Genomic DNA, 23,170 nt, shown 5'->3' with positions numbered 1-23,170 from the left:
GTTAAGCGAACAATAAGTCAGTGTGTTTGAGCTTCAGTCGTCGTCACAGTCTTTATCAGACGTCATTAGCCACTCCATGATCTGATAAAAAAAAAATATGCGTACACAAAAGAACTTTTGTGATGTCTTCGAGCTTTTCGCGATAACAAGAATGTTTGTTTGCACAACTCCTACTCTTTCTAGAGCTTTCACTGTAATATACAACCTCCATTTCAAAAAGTACAATAGACAGCCATCGAATTAATTTCCTTTCGAAACAGAACGCTACATCTACCTTTTAATTTATCCGTAACGTGCTTGGCTATGTCACCAGCATATGGATTTGAAAATGTAATGCTTTATCTATGCGATAAAATTCGAATAGCACCAAGAATTTTTTGTGTTATAATTTTGTTGAATTATTCTATTTTCCCACTTTTTCGAATTTTAAAAATCAAATTCGTTAACTTTACACGAACGTTTAGTAGCGTGGAAAATTTGTAGAAAATTACAGAAGTCAATCGTCAAAATTTTCAACCGAAAAAATTATCAGATAGCAGATGTTTTCCAGGTTTGGTTGCGGATGATTCGCCTTTGCTTATTGTCTGGTGTGACGAAGTTTTTCTCACTGGTCTTGTCGGTATGGCTTCCTTCGATTTTCTATCCAGCTCCCAGCATGACAATTTGGCATTTTTAAGGCTGATAAACTTCGACTGGCGTAGCTTTCGATTAACGGTGACTGTAATGGCAACCCGCATCCTGTCAATCACGTTGTAAAATTGACACCTAAACTATGTATTTTCAACCGTTCTCTGAAAGTAAATTGGACAATATTTGAGGCTTGACAAATTAATATATAGATTTCTATGAAAGAAGAAAAACATTTAAGATAATAATTCGTTTTTCTAAAAAGTAGATTCTATATAGATTCCTATGAAAGAAGAAAAACATTTAAGATAATTCGTTTTTCTAAAAAGTAGGGACAGATATTACGATTCAACTATTATTAATCTGTTGTAAAAATGTTAAAATAATCTTTAGATATATTTCAGAAAAATTTTACTCTCTTTCAGAGAAGATGAAATTCCAGTTTACAATTGCACTTCAGGATCCATAAATCCTTTCACTTGGCAACGGTTTTTCAAATGTTTAAATACGTATTATTGGAAATATCCCTCAGAGAATACCTTTTTATATCCAACAAATATACCCAAGAAGAGTTATTATTGGAATCGAGTATGTATTGCGATGCAACATCGACTTCCTGCAATGCTAACCGATGTATTTCGAGTTGCTATTGGCAGGAAACCAAAGTATGTTATTTGAAATGTGCTTACTTATTGTAAAACATATTAAATTATATTTACATCGTTTTCAATTTAGGATGATGACCGTCTACAACAAAGTTCAGAAGAGGATGAAACTTATAGAATACTTTACTACAAGAGAATGGACGTTTCCTGCAGGAAACGTGGGGGAATTGCTGAAAATGATGTCGACACAAGATAAACAGGTAAGATTAATTTCTATTAAAGTAGGTAGTATATTATGACTAGTACAGTTGACCATTACCAAATGAGTGTTAGGGATTAAGAAGAATTTTGGAGTCAACGAAATACTCTGTTACACGAATTATCATCATCTTCTAATGAAATATTAAATATGGTAATATACAGTAATTAATACAGTTACTTATACACAGTCCGAAAAGTCTGAATAAAAGTATTGTAATGTTCCTACAGATTACAGATAATATCACGCTTATATAAACAATTGAAGTATATGTTATAACTAGCTGTTACTCGCGGCTTTGCCCGCGCGGATTTTGCGACCAAACCCCATTTATATTTAGTATTTCAACAACCATAGTAATTGTTATATAACACCTACCGCTTAGAATGATGAGAATTGCCGAGAATCAAACGAACTATTTTTAATTTGATCAATTTTCTGGAACGTTTACAATCGTTCTATAATAGAATCCATATGCAATAACAAATTCGAATTTAAAACGGTTCGAACATTTTTAAAATCGAAATATATAAAAATATTTATAACAATGTCTGAAATGTTATTAATTTAATACACCTAAGTACTCGATGAAGACTAAACCCTCTCCCTCTCCCGCCCGCTGGAGATTTGGAAAAATCCCTTCTTAGTGTGCATTGCCATGGCATACCCTAATATAACGCAGATAAAAACAAGAAATCGCATCTAAAATAGCACAGTAGAAGCCGTTGTTCCGGTTAAGCCTTAATGCTCTCCCTCTCCCCCCCGCGGGGGAATTTCGAAAAATCCCTTCTTAGTGAGCGTTTCCATGAGGTACCCTAACTGTCTACCAAATTTCACCTCTTTAGATTAAGCGGTCTGCTCTGGGCGATGATGAATCAGTGAGTGAATGAGTGAGTCATTCAGTCAGTCAGTCAGGACAAGCAATTTTATATATTTAGATGTGCGCCGAGTCCAACGGTGGCCATAAATTTAACCTATAAAGGCATTTTCGGAATCTTTAAAAAATATCTTTAAAAACGTACATTCAATACCAAAACTGTCAATTAGAAAGTTGTAAGCCGTACAAAGGTTAGTAGGAATCCAGTTTTGATCGGCTAATTAACGTGCAGCAAGAAACAAAAAATTCAACAAGTGGCGGTTAAAAAATAACTTTTACATTACAGTTTGAATTAGAATATTTTTAATTATTATAAATTGGCAAAAGACTTAATTTTGTGGTTAGTGACGAGTTTCGTAGAAAAAATAAATGCTAATAACTAATAGCATCTCCATTAAGTTCGACCATTTAATTATTATACATCATTGTGTTAATTTATTGATGTTAAATCGAAGCACTTAAAACTGTAAATACTTAATCAATTAAACATATATACATTAAAACTAAATAAATGTTTTTCCATAATAAACTCTCTGCTGAATTACAAAGGATTTTATTCTTATATGTGAATTATAATTATATTAAACAATATTTAAACATACCTTTACTTTCTAATGTTATTTTGATAATAATTTTAAAAAGTATTAGTCTAAAATATCAGCCTTCCCCGACAAGTTTTGACTAATGACGTTCAACAAGATAACGAAATTGCGCCTGACAGACCTAAACTTTTCTCCTCAGAAAAAAGTGGGCGTGGAAGGTAGACCGAAATTTGGCTCATTTCAGCTAAAGTCTAGGCTACAACAAAAAGCATTTACCCATATAAAAAGCGAAAGTATTTGCACGGAAGAAAGAGTTTGTGTAACATACAAGTCGACCCCCCTATAACACTGTTGATAATTCCGTTTTATACGAATTCCATGTTGTACGAGTCACTTAGATTTTATAAATACGTGAGCCGTTTACAGCCTGGGACACGTATTTGTAAAATCTAAGTGACTCGTACAACATGGAATTCGTATAAAACGGAATTATCAACAGTGTTATAAAAGGGTCGACTGTATAACACAAGATCTATACATATGAGTAGTAACACAATACAAGAATTCATTATATGTGTACTCCGTTCTCCGGTAACTCAGTATGTCAGATCGAACACTTTCATGTAGCATATTTCGTATTTCCATATCTCCAGGAATACTTCAAGCTGTCCGAAACAAAATGAATAAAAAACTTTAAAAAGATTCATACTTAGTATCATTTTTCGAATTTATTCGTTTCATTTTATATTTTGTTTTCTTAAATTTTTGATACATTCGCTCGATTCGTAAAAATTAAAGTTTGAGAAAGTAATATAGAACTCGGTGCTGAAGCTTGTCTTTTGGAGAAAAGACAGTATTTGGTGTTATGGCATGTACAGAAATACGTTTGTGTAAATACCATTTACACCAAATCAACAAAAGGGATTTTCTATGTTAACAAAAACAATTTGAACATTTCTTTTTAAGAGGTTCAAATGTTAAAAAAGTAAATTTCTCAGAATAAAACAATAAGAGAAAAGTGCTGGTATCCATTGAAAGCCATTCATTGTTGCTGTTTACGTGATATACTTCTGACAATTTGCGTTATATTAAATCATTACCTTAATATTTTTTACAAATAAAACACTAATTTTAATACAACATTTTACTGTTATTGTTATTTTTAATTCAATGTGTTGTAGTGCCTTTCCGTTGTTGATGAAATTCGCCATTAGCTGCGTTTTGAAGGTGTATTTTTGAAAATAATCAAATTTTGCATCAACATATCCAAATCTTAAAGCATATCGAGTCAAATCGCCATTACACAACTACAAAATAACAATTTTCTTTTATTCATTTACATCAGACATTCTATTAACAGAAGAAACAGATTAATGTAAAGAATGACAGCAACAAAATATAAGCTGTTATTATTTCTGTGAATTAATAATACGTTTAATAAGTATAACTATTTTGAATACCTTCTATTATTATACAAGCTAGTTGAATCTGACATCTTTAGTTTGAAAAGTCATTGAAATCCGACAACGGCACTAATTCGATAACAAAAATATATGTGAATTTTATTTGTTTTTAATTAACAGAAACTAAATGAATACTCACAAAATATGCAAAATAATCGAAATTATATTTCAGAATTTTGACTTTGACATCTCGAAACTCGATTGGGACCAATACATGAAAGATTACTTTCTGGGCATCAGGAGATTTGTTTTGAAGGAAGACGACTCGACTATCCTCCAAAGCAGAAAAATAATATTTACGTAAATATTTTTTACATTCTTCAATTTTTAAATGATAATTTCTAACACAATGTTATCGCTTTTACAGGAAATATTATTCCATTTTACTTGCAAAAACGGGATTGTTTTTTGGATTCCTTTATATCCTAACTTCCTTATTATTCTAATTTCCCCTAGAAAATTTAAAATTTCTAGGAAACTGTTTACAACAAAAAGAAATATGCCTTTGAACTGAGTTGAAAATTTAAAGAAAAAAAATGACCTTAGATCAAACTTTTAGAAGATAATTTTCGTTTTATAAATAAAACATAATACAAAATATTATTGCAAATTTTTATGATAACATTTTAAAAAGAAAAGATGGTCAATACTCCGATCACTGGATTTGGTTCTTATAACGATTGGTTCTTATGGATTTGGTAACGAAAAGTTCTGCTTCCGAAAATGCAGAAGATTCTTTGGAATAAACAATTTTAAATGACCCCCGTTTTCCTCTTCACAAAGGCGTGCTCTCTCCATAACTGTTTGCAAAATGACTCAGTTTATCATTCGAATTTCCTGACGAATATTGTTTTTCAGCTCAGCAATAGTTCGAGCTTATTAATGACCACTCGCTGTTTAAATATCCCAACGAAACACCGCGTTTCTGGAAATTATTGTTTCTCCGAAAATTTGCCTTAACAGCTGCACATTGTTCCAGCCTTAATTTACCCTTAACCATAATTTATTTCCGAATTCCGTATTTTAAAAATCTGAAAAAATATAATATAATAAAAAAGCAAAAAAGTTATTTAATTTTTAAACCGTAAAGTGACTTTTGGCTCACCCTGTATAAATGAGAATGTTTGTTTGTTCGTTCGTTCGCTATACACGCAAAGGCCATTCGAGCAATTCTACGAAACTTGGCAGTTACGTTCTGACTTATATAATGTAATATATCATATCGGAAAATATTGATTGGATTCATAATATCAATTAATTTCTGTTTACATTGAATTTATTGGATTTACACGTATCTATGTGCGAAAATAGTAAATAAATGCTAATTGTTGTTGGTCTCTTGTTAATACATTGTTGGTTTTTGAATAAAACACTACAAGATGTTAGAAATAATAAGACACTGATGGGCGGTATAACTGTTGTCTTATCTGGAAAATTTTGCCAGACCTTGCCAGTTATATATAAATAAACAAAAGCTTGATATTCGAGCATGTCTAAAATCCTCCTGTTTGTGTTATGATGTTATAACCTTTAAGCTTACAACTAACCTGCGAGAAGCAATTTATGGTGACCACAATTCAGATATATTCGCTCATAATTTTCTACAACTTTGAGATGGAAAATTTCTGGATTCTGACAATTAAGTCATTTATGTAAAATCAGTACAGTAGTGCAAAGTGTAAATGAATTAATCAAAAGGATGTTTACTAACTTTAGTCTTTAGCAGGTTGAGTGAAATAGCAATAGTGGCAGTGAAAGATTTGGCACTTAATTCTATCAACCTACACCTACTGCATGATATCCCAGGTGATTCTTATATTTAGAAATACATTGATTCAGTTAGAGATCGAAATGAACGTGTCGTATATACAACGGAGTTCTTACATTATCTGGAATATCCAGGATTGCCTCCTTACAAAGTATAACATAAAGTTCGAGGCCCTATAATCTTTATACGAAATTTCGATCATCCTAAGCTCTGCAATGGTAACAGAGATTGATAATGAAAGCATTATAACCTCCCGTCGTTGAAGCGCAAATACAGATCGTGGAAAGAATGAATATAGGCCTACTTTTATTCCTAGTTGTTGTTGCTGTTTATTAAGTTATGGCAACGCAACATCTGGAAGTGTTTCCTAGGGGGATGCCTTCTGGGAGTTCGTTTATTCCTAGGATACCTCTGATAATAACGGACGTGCCATTTCTATTTGAACTCTTACAATTCCAATAAGACACGGCAAAGTTAATCTTTGCCATGTCAGTTAATGAATCACAAAAAAAACGATTGAAGTTGTTAGCCTACAACTGGGCCATTCGTTATAAATGAAAGTGGTATGAGTCCATTTATTCATACATTCAGATATTTAAGGGCTTGCGTTTAAATCAACCGAAAAATATTGACAAACGTATATAAATTCAAGTAATATTTTCAAAACTATAAACTTGTTAAATTTTACTACGTAATAATTAATAAAATTGTTAAAGATAATAAACGAATTTTTTGTGTACATATGGACTTATACCATTTTCAATAATAACAAATTGTGAAAAATATGAATAATAACAATTTTAAATTTATAATTTGATTAACGTTAACTTTTGTCGAATGTATTTTTGGGCTGCAATTTGAAAAGATAGTAGACATATAAATTCTCATTGTCGTCCTTCTGTTTGTCTGTCATTCCTTAATCATGAGAACGGAGTTGGATGAATGAAAGCCGAGACTAGATTCGGACACTTTAGGGCTAAGAAGCTCCTATTAACTATATACGATAACCTAAACTACGCAAACCTAACCTAACCAATTCAAAAACTTTTCCCTGGAACGTGTTAAATAGATGACCGACACGACTCTGTTGTTAACAGAATAAATATGATGTACAGGGTAAAGTCACTACCAATTTGAGATGGAAAGCATATATTTAAAATGAAACTGATAACATGATTTGATTAAAAACTGCAGCTTGCATTGTGATGATGTCGCGATATATAATTGCTCGTTTTAATGTAAAAAAATAATACGTATAGATTTATTCCACTTTCAAAAAAAAACATTCTTCTATTACATTTTACAGTCAATACTCTTTTCATTAATTTATGAAGATGTTGTACACCATTGACTGTATTATTAAATAAATTAAAAAAGACATCTATGTCTCCTTAAAACTATTCCTAACTTATTTTTTTTTTCAAAAATAGACTTATACCACTTTAATTTATAACGACTGAATTAAACTAAAAATGTTTTTTTAATGGTCAACTGTATGTCGAATGCTATAGGGCGGACACTGCTAAAAATCTTTATGTATATTCTCCGTTCAGAAAAACACGCAATATTGTATGTAAAGAAGTGTTTTAAATTTTATTTTCAAATTCACCTTTCATACATGTCTTGCTTATTTCTCACATCACAAAATTTTGTTACTGAATAATTTCCGAAAACAAATACATTTCAAATCAATGCATTCTTTTTCCTGTCCAAAAGAGAAATGAATATCTGTTCAATTTGTAATCTGAACCTTCACAATAGGACATACAATGGCATCGCCGAGCTTATCTGTAAGGTACGATTTACTTTCCTGGCTGTTACGTATAGAACACGGTAAATTGTTGGAATCGTGTGAAATTTGACCCCCTGTGCTTTTTCAAATCCAGGTTTTCAGATTTCCCGAACCCGAAAAGTCAAAAATAGGAGGAAAAAATTCAATGCAAATGTGTGTGTGTGTGTTGGTGTTTATTTCGTTTATTCTCAGGATGGGATATGAAGAAACGAAATTTGACACGGTAGCTTGTGTATAAAGGGCATCGAAGCTATGAAATTTTTGTAAAAACTTTGGATGAGTGAGAGATAGAGGAGGTAATATGCCGTATACATGAAGTGCGGTCTGACGTAATGAAGAATTTACTCGTCATTATCATTTACAATTTTTTATAAAACTCATTTCTACTCGCAAAAGCGTGTTGCCATTTTATAATAATTAATAATAATAATAATTTTTTAAAATAAATGCTGATAAAAGGTGGTGCCAGACACAATTTTAACTTTCTGCTAGTGTCTTAGTGGTTTACGAAGAAAAGTTACGAAACTGGTTATTAGACTTTTTTATGTAATAAAACAAAATGTAACATTGGCTTACGAACATAAATTTTATTTGTATAAAATTTCTAAGTTTTAATGTTTTTTTCAATTCAAAAGGTTTGCTTTTTAAATGTTCTACACGTTCTTTTTCAGTCTTCAAAACTTTTATTTATATCATTCGAAAAAAATGACAAATTTTTAACAAAATAAATTGATTTCACCCTCATTGTTAATATGAAAACTTGGCCAATATAATTTTAAGTACTGTATTATATATTGTACGGATTTGACAATAATTTTCTATAAGGGATATATTTTGAAAGAATTTATGATTATATATATGAATTTAGCGTATTACAATTATTTTCTCCGTCGAACGGCAAGAACGGCCGCTCGTAGCAGTAGTTTACTGTGGAAAGTAACACGGCGTCCTCCATGTCTCAGATATTTTCGTTTAAGGCTCCATTATGTGGTTTTATGAATTAAAAATTTAGAAGTTGTGAAAGCGCAAGTTAGTTTACGCCGTGATGTAAATGTCTTCTCGAATTTTTTCGAATGGTATCCGGCATTCTAATTTTTTTCGTGGCTACTTTGAATGCTCTGTCGGCAAGATTATCCATTTTATGGTTAAATTTTACGATTGAGACCCTTCTTTTTTCTTAAAAACGCATATTTTAAAATCATAGATCTTTCTGTTACGATACTATCGATAATACGGACACCGCCATCTTTTTCTCTTTCACCATCGTTCCTAAATTGTTTGTAGGTATCAATTGTAATTTATTTATTAATGAACAAATAATTCACTATAGCGTTAGATCTGGCAACGTTAGCAGATGATTTTGCGCATGCTCACAATGGACTGCTTCATAAGCGGTAAAAAAGTTTGTTTCCTTACGGATACAGAAACAGCTTAAGGGTATTTTATAACTATTGCTATAGATCCAGTGCAGCAAACATTTACGAATACGGATACGATTACGTTACGGAGTTTATAACGCGATTCTATGACTTACAGTTTATAGTTTAAAATTAAATTTAAAATGTGAAATATAAAACAGGTACCAGGATGATCCCAAGTTTCTTTACCATATTTGATATTATTTTTATTAACCTATACACAATGGGCTACATACTATTTTGCGTGTTTCCTAGTAAAGTGCTGGCCAAAGGTGCTAGCGTAAAAGAAAAGAGTCTTGGCAGAACCAGCTTATAAAAAAGAAGGATAAGATAAAATGCGGATGGAGAGAAAAGTTGTAGGGATAGGTGCAGAGGCCCAAATGCCATGCTCTCTCGGATGCCCATCGGTGATTTAAGACAATGGGAGACAAACTGCAGACGGCAACTTCGGAACGAAACCTCCGCTGCTGATCTTTGCAGGGAACAGTGCCCAATAACGGGATAAATAGACACCATCCGAAAAAAGACCAATCGCGGCAGGATGCCCACATGGCATACTGCGCCGGTTCGGAAGTATTGCAGAACGTGCGCTTCCAGTGCTCGAATCTCTACACTCGACGAACGTAAGAAGCGAGAAGCGCTCGAAAATCCGTGTACTTAAGAGGAAGAGGCGGTATGTCATTATATTAAAAATAGATAACAGACTATAAATAAAAACATTTTCTACGTTTATAATTATTAAATAAAGTATACTGCAAATATTTTTTCCATAATCTTATATTGCAAAATCTCGACATTTGGAAACATCTCTAACCTAGACATCCCGCTAACTTGGATACTTTCCTTTTCACTGAAGGAAAGCATAGGTATTATATCTCCTAATCTGGACACCTCGCTACCCCGTAACTTGGACACCTCTTATTGCCCCTATCATATCCTTGCACAACTTCTCGGTAGCAACTTCGAGTTAGATGCTAAATGACACCTAGTCACAAATTAAAGCTTGTTTACTTCCTTGACCAATAGATGACACTACGTGGTGATTTTCGTTGTAAAACTGTAAAGGGAGGGAGAGAAATTGAAGGAAAAGATGTTCGAGAATAAGATCATGGCGTCCGGTATAGTTGTTCATCAAAAAAAGTTGCATCACAGGAGGTATTCAGGCTAATACATTACAAGATAACAACTTAAACATATTGTAGTCAAAAAATCTCTTGGCAAGTTTTGCAGAGCGGATCATACAAAAACGAAATGTCCTTTCTTCCATCCATTTATCATCGCTTTTCAAAATCATATCGAAAATGACATCGTTAGCAACTTTCTTGACGTTAGAAAAACAATAACAGATATCGGAAAATAATAATAATTTAAAACCTGAATGGAAAACAACCACTATAATTTCGATTATTGTGAGGTTAGATTTGCCGATGTTGACGATATACCCGATTTGTAATATAACACTACCACCGAGCAAAATAGTCCAAAGCAGTAACAGTGGCAAATAAACGTCCTTACGCATTTTACGATATCATTTACAAGACACACCAATTTTTCATACTTGATTTGAGCCTCAGCAGTCATGTGCGAAGAACGATCTTCAATAAGCAAGGTTATGCTGATCAACGTAAACGCGAATCTCTTGTTGACTATTGTCGGTGTTATTAACACTCACACTGTACAGTACTTATAATTACTGTAAATTCTCCGTGAAATGAATATTGATTCGTGAGTTTTTCCCGTCGTAATTTTTATTAAATGGAATTTGATTTCGTAGTTAAAAAGTTCCATAAACTCAATTCTCTTATATTTATATTAATATTTATATTAAATTTAATTATTAAAGACAATTATTTGTTACGAAAGCAGGATTAGAATTAGAAATAAACTCGTGATTGAAAATATTGATAAAAAATAATTATAATTAATAGTATACAAGATTATCGTCCTTCTCTTTTCTCATAGAAACTTTTCTGTTATATGAAATACTTTACCGGCGATTTTCTATGAGAAAGTCCATTCATTTTACGAACATCTGAATTTTATTAAAAGAGTGAAAATTTCAGTAAAAGATTTTCTTTTCATTTGCGTCCAGGAATGTATTTTTTAAATTTACGATATAAAATATAATTTAATATCATTGAATTTCTATCAGTCTAATGCAATTTTAAATAAGTGTCGTGAGTAAGAAAATAATTATTTAAAAAGATCAAATCGTATCTTGGATTCGGTTCCAGTTTCTGAATTACAGATTAAAATATTACTGTTTACTAGAGTTAAATGTACAAAACGACAATTTAAGTTTCATTGATTCACTTAGAGTACGATTATTTGAAATTTATATTTATTCTGCTTTATCTCAACAATTTTAGTGGCACTCTATAACGAATTTTGTCATTACTCGTTTATTTATTTATTATTTATTTATTAGGTGTTAAGAGATTATTATTAGTTAATATAATATCATATACAGTAGAGCGTCGTTTATCCGAATCAATTGGGGACTGGGTTGTTCGGATAACTTATTTTTCGGATAACCAATCATGTACGAAAAAATATAAGAATTTATCCCGTGTTGAAATTTTTCTCCGTTGCGTGTCGCTTCGCGTTGAATTTTCGTCGATGTTAAGCCTAACGAAGACAATTGTATCGTTAAAAATTATTTTTTTTATTTTGTACAAACAAAATAAATATATTGAAAAATATAAAAACAATAAAAAATTATACTTCAGAAGTTAATTTAGTATCAAAAACGTAAAATATTTGAGTAGCCGAAGACATAGCCAAAGATTGCAGCGCCACAGCACTGCAATCCAGTCGACAAATTTAAATTTGTCGACTGGAATTCTTTCGGATAACAGACGTTTCGGATAACCGACCTTCGGATAAACGACGCTCTACTGTATATCTATTTATGTGTTCTTCATTTTAAAACGTACAAAAAATATTATACAGAGATACGCGTTAACTCGATAACATTAATTGAAATTTCCTTCTGTTATTACAGTTTAGGAAAGGAAACAGATAAAGGTGATATAAAATATTAAATTCATTATATTAAATGTGTCGTTATTTCATCTTACAGTTGTCCACGTGGGGAGTAAAACCAGAAGTACTTTAACCTGGAGGATCTATTACGTACGTATACTATCGGAACAAAAGGTAATTACATATATTTTGTTTGCGAGGGTTTGATTGTCCCATTGACAGACACGTGCGGAAATAATTAGAAATCGACTCCATTTCCCGGTTCGTTGCACTTTCGTAAACAAAGCGAACTTTAACATAGTTTTCAGGTTACGATATTTGTTTTCATTGATGATTTCGTTTATATTTAATAATTTCAAAGGGTTGTTCGAAAAGTTACAGTAAAATAACTCTATTTCCTTCTTTTTCAGATAAATTGAAATTATAACTTTTTCATATATAAAACTGTCTTGTTCCAACCTATCACAACAAATTCTTTTCAATAATATGATAAAGCGTGTCCATACTTTTCATTAGGCCAGTATAGACGTTTGGTGTAGAATCAATATCTGCTGTAGAAAGAACTGTAGTGCAGAATAACTTTTCGGACACTTTGTATTTGTACATCATCTCTGTCTTTCGTTCATTGTTTAAACATTTCATCTTCGATGTTTTGAGATTCGTTTCTTCCTTGTGTTTTTTAAAAGAAACTTTAATGTGATTCTATTCATGGAATTTCGTTGCCAATAAGATTATTTAGCTTTTCGCTTTCGTGGTTTTGGAATGTAATTTTCGAATACCTTTGTGTACTAGCAATGGGAAATTGCCTAGTGAGGGAAAACGATTTTTACTTTACATTCGAAAAACTTTCATTATTGTTTCTCTAAACAAAAATTCTATTTAATTGTTTACATGTTTCAGTGGTAGTAGCTTTTAAAGTAATAAACTATATTTAAAAAGTATATAAATATTACAAAAATTTCCACCAAAACAACTTTATTTAGTACTTGTGAGGTCCCTCAGTGAGTGGCCAAGCGGTTCCGTCCCTAAACACTGGGAGTTCGGTCGTGGGTTCGAATCTCACCAGGAGGTGCTGGCCACGGTTTTTTTCCACGTCTGTAACGCCTAAACTGGGGGCTAGTTACCCTTGAAAAAGGCATCCTCCCTAGGCAGATCGTCGAAGTGTTGCGTTGCCGTAACATAACTAAACTAAATACATTCTTGGTACATGCATTACACACGGATACGTATATATGTCCCTAAAGTTTCTTTATTATGAATTTTATTAATGCATTTAATCGGTTAGAATTACTGCATACGATCGAAATTTTTTTATCTCGCTAAACTGCATACTGAGGTCTACTGCAAAACTCGAAATTTTAAGAATACATTGGATAATAAGGTTTAAGGATCAATAAATTAATGGAAACTCTACAAAGTCTTAAATTTCTATTTTTCGTTACCCGTAAGAGCATTGATAAAAGTAAAGAAAAGACGAAAGATGCGGAAGTAACGATCATTAGTTAAACTCCGGTCAATACTTTTTCAGGGAACAAAACAATAACTAATTGTTAACATCGAGGATAGTTTACGGAAGCAAACGGATTTGATTGAAATCATTTAAATTAATAGACTATTAACAAAGAAAATAATTTAGGTCGTGTTTTTGAATTTTACGATAGAAATAAAACTAAATGTGACGTGCGGGTAAGAGAACCATCTGTCCGACCCAAAATGTTTAGGGTTTATTCGTTATAAAAGTTTGTTTCGAGTAGAACTGTTCAAACTGTCCCGACTGAAGGTTTAGACATTAACAGGTATGTCTTTTTCAAATTTTTTTCATATTACTCCACGATAGTCTTTAAAATTTTTATAATTTTACAAATTAAACTCATGCTTACAGAACCCTCTCAAATCTATCATAAGATAATTAAATATATTGTGTTTTCTATTTCCGATGCCATAATTTTTTGAATTATTGTCACGTTGTGTATTTGTCATATTTTAATACCTAATCTTTATTCGTTTGTAGAGGAAATTGCAAGAATCTGTTGGTTATTATGAAGAAATCCATGATTTACGTCGCCAGTCTCGCTCTTTTGGTTCTGTTTTCAGGTGAGACTCTCATTGGTAAATGATAAAATGTTTGGTTACTAATATTAAACGCGAAACTTAATTTTTAGGGTTAAATAACGAATACATTTGTTTCTATTACCAAGACCGATATGTAATACTTTTAAAAGTCCGGAAAACGCTAAACTTCGTCTAAGAATTTTATAATAAATGCGCTACTTTATATGTAATAAATATTTAAAAAGTAGATTTTATAATTGGAAGTTTAGGACCTATGCGACGTGAACACGGTCATCGTCCATCGCGTGACCGGCGCCCACATTCCAGAACGGTGTAAGAACAAGATGGAAACGAATTTTGCGTGATTAAAACAGAGAATTGGAGTGTAGTTTCATTTGTCTTTTGTGAAACTCATTTTAAATTCATCTCATTGATACTTAGAAATTCGAAAAATTGCACGAAATCTGACTGAAAGCGCACGCTTTTCGGATTATTCGATTAAAATGCGATTCCTTTCCACGTCATCACCCGAGTGAAAGTGTAAACTTTTTATATGCTAGTATTTCTAATTAATTCAGATTTAATCCGATAATTTTAACTAAATAGTCTTTCAATGGTAGTGTCTGACAAGTTTCAAAATTTTATTAATTTTTATAAATATTTTCAGTGATGGTGGATTTCGCCTTAACTGAGGGTATCTTCGATGGCAATGAATCCGGTATGTGCGAGCATATGTGTCCGATGGTGTGCAAACACGTTCCGGAAGTCTGTAAAGGTCTCTGCGAATGTTCCACCAACCAGGAGCCTGCCAATACCGAACCACCAGCTAGCGTGTTTTAATACAAAGAAGTAAAACCGTAATAAATTGGATCTTCTATTACGTCATAAAAATAGCTTTGAATATTTCAAATAAAATGTTTATCGAGTAATATAGAATTTAACCGTGTCTTTATTACTGATATAACTTTTTCTTGTCATAAAATAAACAAATATCAATTCTTCTATTCTTCGATTAAAAACATGGAAATCTTTAGGATATTCGAGATTTGTCGGCGTTCGTGTTAAATCCATGCGGGGACGTCGATTTAATACGAAATCGATGCCGGGAATTCCCAAATTTAATATTAAGAGTTATTTAAAAATTATCCATTTAGATGTTTTAAATCTGCTCGTTCCAAGAAGTTCTTGTAAGGACTTGCGGTAACACGGATGATCTAAATCCACCCTTCGTAAACGAAAACGATGACGATCATTTTGGGCTTTAATTTAAAAATAATTGTAGACCTATAAATTCCACTGTCGTCTCGTCCGTTTGGCTGCCTGTCCTTCCTTAATTTCGAGAAATAAGTTAGATAGATAAATTTCGACGTCAGATACGGAAATTGTAAGGGCAGGATACCCGGATTAACTATATAGAAACTTCCAGTTTTCACCGGAGTTCGCGTTATTTGAATACAATTTTTTTTTCCTGAACGGAATTAGATATATGATCGACCAGACTCAATTGCTAACAGGAAAAGTATGATGTACATGGGAAACACTACTCAAAAGTTAAGAACATTGTGACGAAAAATTGCAGCCTGCCAATGTGACGATATCACAATAAATAATTACTCGTTGCGGTTAAGGAAATACTTAAATCAGATTAACCAAACGATACTTATGAATGGCGAATTGTTTGATTGACATTTGTGCTTTTTTACCTCTTCGTTCGATTGCAAAGTTACTTAACAATTCAACACTGATTTTATGTCGAAGTAACAGGATCGACAAAAATATAAAAATAGTTTATAATTTAAAAAATTAAAAAAAGCTAGCAGTAAATATACTATGAATGTGTGAACTTTATAAATCAAATATGATTCATTTATTCAAAATTCCCATTGAGCTAAGCCTGCTAGATTAGTCGTGTGGAAATTAAACGGTGGCGACTACTCTGACAATACCATCTGTAAGTGATGTAATGTTTTAACATACAGGTGAATGGAGGCTTGGTTCATTCTGTATCACAGATTTAAGTAGCCAAACTGTAGCTTTTCAGGTAAAACCTTAATTATCATCCGAAGAATTTTTATTTTAATTTAATACAGCAAATATAATGTTTTTCTTAACTGTATTCTAAATATGTGTTTCTCATTATTTACGCTGAATATTTAAACTATAAATCTCATCTTCACATAAATACATCCGGCCATTTTGTTTAGAAAGCTACCATGTGAAATAAATAATGTATGTATTACAGTATTTATTACAGTATTTCAAGAATTCTGTAAGAATGTTGATGTCTCTTTGTCTTTAAATTCTATTAAATTTACTTTAAATACTAAATTATAATTTTTTCTTTCATATTCGAATTCAATAAATATTCATATTCAATAAAATTTTTGTAAATTTATTACAAGAATTTCTTCAGTTATTTAATATAAAAATGAAACAACTCGTTGCCGAAAGCTACGCACTTTCTTATGAATTGCGAAAAACAATAAGACATATTAACACAAAATTAAAATTGTTTTGGTATCGTTGTTACCAGATTTTGTTTAAAAGAAACTTTTGTATGATAAATTATAAAATTATAGGGGGAACCCCAGAACTATTTTTAAGGAAAATATGAAGCTTTAGCATTAGCTTACTAACTACGGGAATTATTTTCATTTTAAACTACGGTGGGTGATCGGTTAACGAACACTTTCGCGAAAGATTTTTATGTTCCAACAACGAACACATGTTCGGTTAACGAACACCTCCCAGAACAAACACAAGAAGAAGCGACGTAAAATAATGAATACCGATTGGTCTTCCTTTGTCTTCGGGCAACAATTCGAAAACTTTAGAAGCACGGGAGACGTCGTCAATATCGACGCTCAATCCGGTATATACTGATCGGATAGTATTCCTTCGAACTTTGAAACTCTCTCTTGTAATACCAGCCTTTTATTTTTCTGACAGAAACAATTCTTTTATAGTACAGTCGATCCCCGTATAACGCGGTAGATACGTTCCGCTTTATAAGAATTTCGCGTTGTAGGAATCCTTAAATACATGAGCCAATCACAGCCCGTCACGTGTGCAGTTTACGGACTACAACTGTTTGAAAGGTTTTCCTCCATAAAATTAATCGATTCTAGACTAATTTGACTCAACATTTCCAAATTACGTGTAATTTTTTGGGAATAATCTGTATAAACTATGCTATAAACGAAAAATTGTAGGATTACTTCAGTAGCGTAGCGTAGGGGGCGGCAAAGGCGGGCCGCCCCGGGCGGTACTTTTTAGGGCGCGGCAAAATTTGACAATAAATAATAATAATATTTTGTAAGAATTTGAAGCATTTTTTTTCATATTTTCGTCCACCTATGATTCGGACCGATTGAAATGAGCACGGAACAGTGGGAATAGTGTTGCCATCCCACTCGCCATCTGGGGATATCGTGCGCAACCTGTCGACCTTTTTTTCTTTTTTTTTCCTTATACGATTCATTCGTACTCATATACACCTCCAATATCCAATAAGGCTAAGTCATCTAGATTACTTACGTTACTCCTACCCAAGTCTCCCTAGTCGCTAACTGTTACTGAATTAGAACATGCATGCGCTGCAAATTATTCTTCATTGCAAAATGATATACGCATGCGTCAGGAACTTCTGTTCGAAAAATCTCACCTGCCGTCAGAGTCGGCGATTTTAAAAAGGTGGCAACGCTAGCACGGAATTTTTCATTGCTTATTCTGTGACGAAACTGAATTTTAGTCTTTTAAATTGAGATACCTAAGTAAGGGGGCGGCGAAATTTTCCTCTGCCCCGGGCGGCTGACACCCACACTACGCCACTGGATTACTTACCGAGTGTACACCATTCGACTCCGCCATTGCTTAAGCTTGTTTTCGTCGCGGAGCAGCGCACCAAACGGCGGCCGCGATTTCTGATGTTATTTTTCTGCGAAAAATTCGTTGAACTTTGGAAACATCATTAATATAAATAATTTTTATCGCCGTTGAATAAGGAATGTTTCTTTCACAAGAAATGTATAAAATTACAGTGCTGTATTAGACTTACCTAATTTATATACTGTACAGACAATAGTAAACTCAACTTACTGGTCTAAACTCTGTATAGCGTGTAAATAGTTCGGCTGCTCGTCTACTATTGGCCCAGATTCGATCAATCCTGTCGCGACACGAGTCGGCGATGACGTTTTACCACGTTTTACGCGTCCCTTTTAGCGTCTTCATATTAATATTGTCGCAATTTTTTGCCGCGTTATAGGAATCCGCATTATAGGAACCCGCGTTATAGGGGGTCTACTGTATTCGCGAGAGTGTCGGGCGGGCACTCTTTAAGTTTTGCGTGGGTTTTTATTTTCGAAAGGTGAGAGTATAATAACAAAGGTAGCGAGTGGAAAGATATTGCTGTGAAGTATGGGTCGAACGGGTCTACAGAGGCAGTTCAATCATATCTAAGAAAAATACAGTATAATCGAGAAGACTCAACAGCTAAAGGAGTAACATAAATTACATCTGAGGAATAAAGAAAACTGAAGAGCTCATAAAGGAACCTGAAACTGATCTGATGACAGAAGAACGCCAAGAACTCTTGAATGAAGAACATCAAGAAACTCTGCGAGATATGTTTTCTTCTGAAAAAAAGAATTAATGCCGACATCTGCTCTTAACCGATCATCCACTGTATAAACAAAAATAGCTTCGTGAAAATATTTAATACTAGCTGTTACCCGCGACTTCGCCCGCGCGGGTTTTGCAAGCAAACCCCAATTTACATTCAATATTTCAATAACCATAGTAATTGTTATTTAACACCTACCGCCGAGAGTGATGAGAATTGCAGAGAATCAAACGAACTATTTTTAATTTGATAAATTTTCTAGAACGTTTACAATCGTTTTATAATCGAACCAATATGTCAAAAGAAATTCTAATTTAAAACTGTTCGAACATTTGGTTAAAAAATCGAAATATATAAAAAATATTTATAACAATGTCTGAAATGTTATCAATTTAATACCCTAAGTACTCGATGAAGACTAAACGTAATTAAAAACAAAAAAAAAAAATCGCATCTAAAACAGTACAGTAGAAGCTGTTCTTTCAGGTTAAGAGAAAGCTTCAATCCTTTCTCTCTCCCCGCGGGGGGAAATTTGAAAAAATCCCTTCTTAGTGTGCGTTTTCATAACGTTCCCTAACTACCCTACTAAAACGCAGTTGAAAACAAAAGTCGCATCTAAAATAATTGGTGTTCTGTTAGATTAATAAAAAGTAACGTTCAAAATGGTTCTAGTGGAACAATAATTGTAAATGCAACCACAGATTAAATCAGAAATATTTTCGTAATCCCACAATATCAAGAAAAGGAGAACGATCAGAATCAAAATAATATGATATTCGATAACTTAGATATGATGAGATAATCTCTCTATAAAATCAATTAAGTCTGCTTTCCTTAGAGCCTGTACACACTAGGCGTTTTTCAACGCGCGTTAAACGCGCGCTTTTAAACGAACGTTTAACGCGCGTTTAAGACCCTGTACACACTAGGCGTTTTTCAACGCGCGTTTTGCGAGCGCTTTTAAACGCGCGTTTTGCGAGCGCTTATAAGAACCAAGAGTTCTATGTAGCCGTACACACTCAAAAGCCAAGCGCGCGTTAAACGCGCGTTTTGCGAGCGCTTATAGATTTTTGTTAAAACGCGCGTTTTGCGAGCGCTTTACGGGCGCTTTGAGATATATGTGCTGCCATGTTACCGTACATGCGATCGCGCGTTTTGCGGGCGTCAGCCGAGCGCTTTGAGATATATGTGCTGAAATGGAGAACGATCATTTCGATACTGATCTATTTATTGATGAAATCTAAAAGAGACCAACCATCGTCAAAGGATTTTATAGATATTTTAAAAGAATTAAAAAACTTGAATTTATTTTGTCTTAGTTTTGGATACAACGTCGCAAACATTTCATGCGTCAGTCTATCTCGTAATATTGGGTGCACCCAAAATTCTCTTTGCCTCCGCCGTCGTCTTTTATAGCGACGATAGAGGAGCCACACACAAGCAATCACTTCCACATCCATTTCCAAACCGAGCCAGTGCGCACGCTCCGCTAAACGCTCGTCAAACGCCGAGCTAACGCGCGTTAGCTCGGCGTTTTACGAGCGTTTAGCGGAGCGTGCGCACTGGCTCGGTTTGGAAATGGATGTGGAAGTGATTGCTTGTGTGTGGCTCCTCTATCGTCGCTATAAAAGACGACGGCGGAGGCAAAGAGAATTTTGGGTGCACCCAATATTACGAGATAGACTGACGCATGAAATGTTTGCGACGTTGTATCCAAAACTAAGACAAAATAAATTCAAGTTTTTTAATTCTTTTAAAATATCTATAAAATCCTTTGACGATGGTTGGTCTCTTTTAGATTTCATCAATAAATAGATCAGTATCGAAATGATCGTTCTCCATTTCAGCACATATATCTCAAAGCGCTCGGCTGACGCCCGCAAAACGCGCGATCGCATGTACGGTAACATGGCAGCACATATATCTCAAAGCGCCCGTAAAGCGCTCGCAAAACGCGCGTTTTAACAAAAATCTATAAGCGCTCGCAAAACGCGCGTTTAACGCGCGCTTGGCTTTTGAGTGTGTACGGCTACATAGAACTCTTGGTTCTTTTAAACGCGCGTTTAAAAGCGCGCGTTTAACGCGCGTTGAAAAACGCCTAGTGTGTACAGGGTCTAAGGCCCTGTACACACTAGGCGTTTTTCAACGCGCGTTAAACGCTCGTAAAACGCCGAGCTAACGCGCGTTAAACGCGCGTTAGCTCGGCGTTCGACGAGCGTTTAACGCGCGTTGAAAAACGCCTAGTGTGTACAGAGCCTTAATCTTGAATATCCTCTAAAATTATTTTCTCTACAAAATTGATGTAATTCACGAAGAGTTTGTGATTGTAATATTTATTCCATTTATTAAGAGGAAAAAAAACAATCAATATTTTTTCAACAATAAACACGCCTTACATATATAAGCATATCCATCAGTATTTCTTTCATTTTTGTGAAATTCATCTAAAGATTTTTCCTCCTTGCAATCACTTCACTTTTTAATTTTATTTAATCGCCTTCTATGAATATCATTTTTCACATGCTTCTCTAAGTATGATTTTAAAATTTTTTTACCAAATACACATTCTATTAATTCATGTTTTATGCCTTTGGTTTAGTATAATAATTTTTATAGTATTTGCTAGTACAACCTTTACACCATTGAAAATAACCATCTTTAGAATGATTATCTTTACTATATTCTTCGAAGGATTTATTTATTTTACAACGTTTACACTGCGTCATTTAATAAGGAAAAATTTTGTTCAATATCATGTTTCATAATTAAAAAAAAACTGATGACGTATTTATTTAAATTGATAAGAACGTAGAGGAAGTGATGACGTGTTTAATACAAGGTCATTTACTGATGACGTGTTTAAAAAACACTTAACAAAATGATGAGTTTATTTAATAAAAACATTATTTAATTAACATTTTACTTAGTAATTTATTAGTTCATATTCTAATTAAACAACACACAAAATTTGATTCAATTATTTAAATTACAAGAATAGAGAAATGTTATTAAATCAAACCACACCATCAATATTGATGACAAAAAACGTGGTTAGTGTAAATACCGCTCAGTTCCTTTTTCTATTTGTAGCTTTTCCGGTTTTCTCTCCTTCAATATTGTAGCAAATGCTTTGGATATTTCTTCACCCACTTTCTTTTTAATTACAATAGCCCAAGCATATTTAGTAAATACAGTATATCTATTGCTGTTAAAATATAATTAGTATTATCATTATATCTTTTGAATTTCTCCATATCCACTAAATCTGCTTGCCATTCATCATCAATGTGAGAAACATAAGTTCTTCTTCTACTAAATTTTCTTATAATTAGTTTATGTTTAGTTTATTCATCCTGTTGATGTAAAAATTCTTTAATAACTTTTCTAGGTAAACCAATCTTTCTTTGTAATTCATTTATACCACAGTAACCAGTTTCAGGATTATAATAAATATCTGAAATAGAACAGTAGAAGCCTTTTTCAGGTTAAGCCTTAATGCTCTCCTTTTCCCCCTGCGGGGAATTTCGAAAAATCCCTTCTTAGTGTGCGTTTTCGTGACGTACCCTAACTGTGTACCAAATTTCACCTCTAGGTTCTGGAACTTTCTAGAAAAAACTGGAACATTCTCATTGAAGCGTCACACATTTTCGAAGTCAACCACTTTCAAGCCCCGTATCTCTGACACCCTTATAGCTATCGAGACGCAACCACTATAGTGCACGATGGGAAACTCGGGCTACTACCACACACAAACACCATTCGTGTGCGATATGTAGTTTTGGCTGCAGAGTGACGTATAGGCACAAGTCCATTTATATATATATAATATATATAGGCCTATATATATATAGATGTATATAGATGTATAAACAAATTAAAATGTATGCACATTATGACGAAATTCTTAAGAAAATTGTTATGATTATTTAAAATTCTCAGTTAAATGTTCCAAGCAGGTAAAAAATAATGACAGCGATTCCTATTTGGTTTAGCGCCTCGAGTATTTGAGTGTCAGAGATTAGAGCAGGTGCCACATTAACTTTCCTGACTGGCTACGTCTGCTATATACCGGTGATTCTCTCAATACGTATAGATGATAAATTGATACCATATTCTAATGAAAACAATACAAATAAGACATAGAATTTAAATTTTGAC

General features: G+C 33.3%; 1 protein-coding gene across 1 annotated transcript; it reads left to right on the top strand.

The window, feature by feature from the left end:
• Positions 1-1,056: 1,056 nt before the first annotated feature.
• Positions 1,057-4,924, top strand: LOC111628371 (fatty acyl-CoA reductase 1-like). The gene is made up of 4 exons (XM_023372145.1): positions 1,057-1,292; positions 1,363-1,492; positions 4,546-4,673; positions 4,741-4,924. The coding sequence occupies exons 1-4, from the start codon at positions 1,228-1,230 to the stop codon at positions 4,817-4,819; spliced, it is 402 nt and encodes a 133-aa protein (XP_023227913.1). The 5' UTR covers positions 1,057-1,227; the 3' UTR covers positions 4,820-4,924.
• Positions 4,925-23,170: the final 18,246 nt, after the last annotated feature.

This window comes from Centruroides sculpturatus, unplaced genomic scaffold, assembly GCF_000671375.1.
Source record: "Centruroides sculpturatus isolate CEXI.00-Female unplaced genomic scaffold, Cexi_2.0 scaffold483, whole genome shotgun sequence".
Taxonomy (NCBI): domain Eukaryota; kingdom Metazoa; phylum Arthropoda; class Arachnida; order Scorpiones; family Buthidae; genus Centruroides; species Centruroides sculpturatus.
Note: the sequence above shows the minus strand (reverse complement) of the source record. Positions and strands in the feature narration are given on the sequence as shown.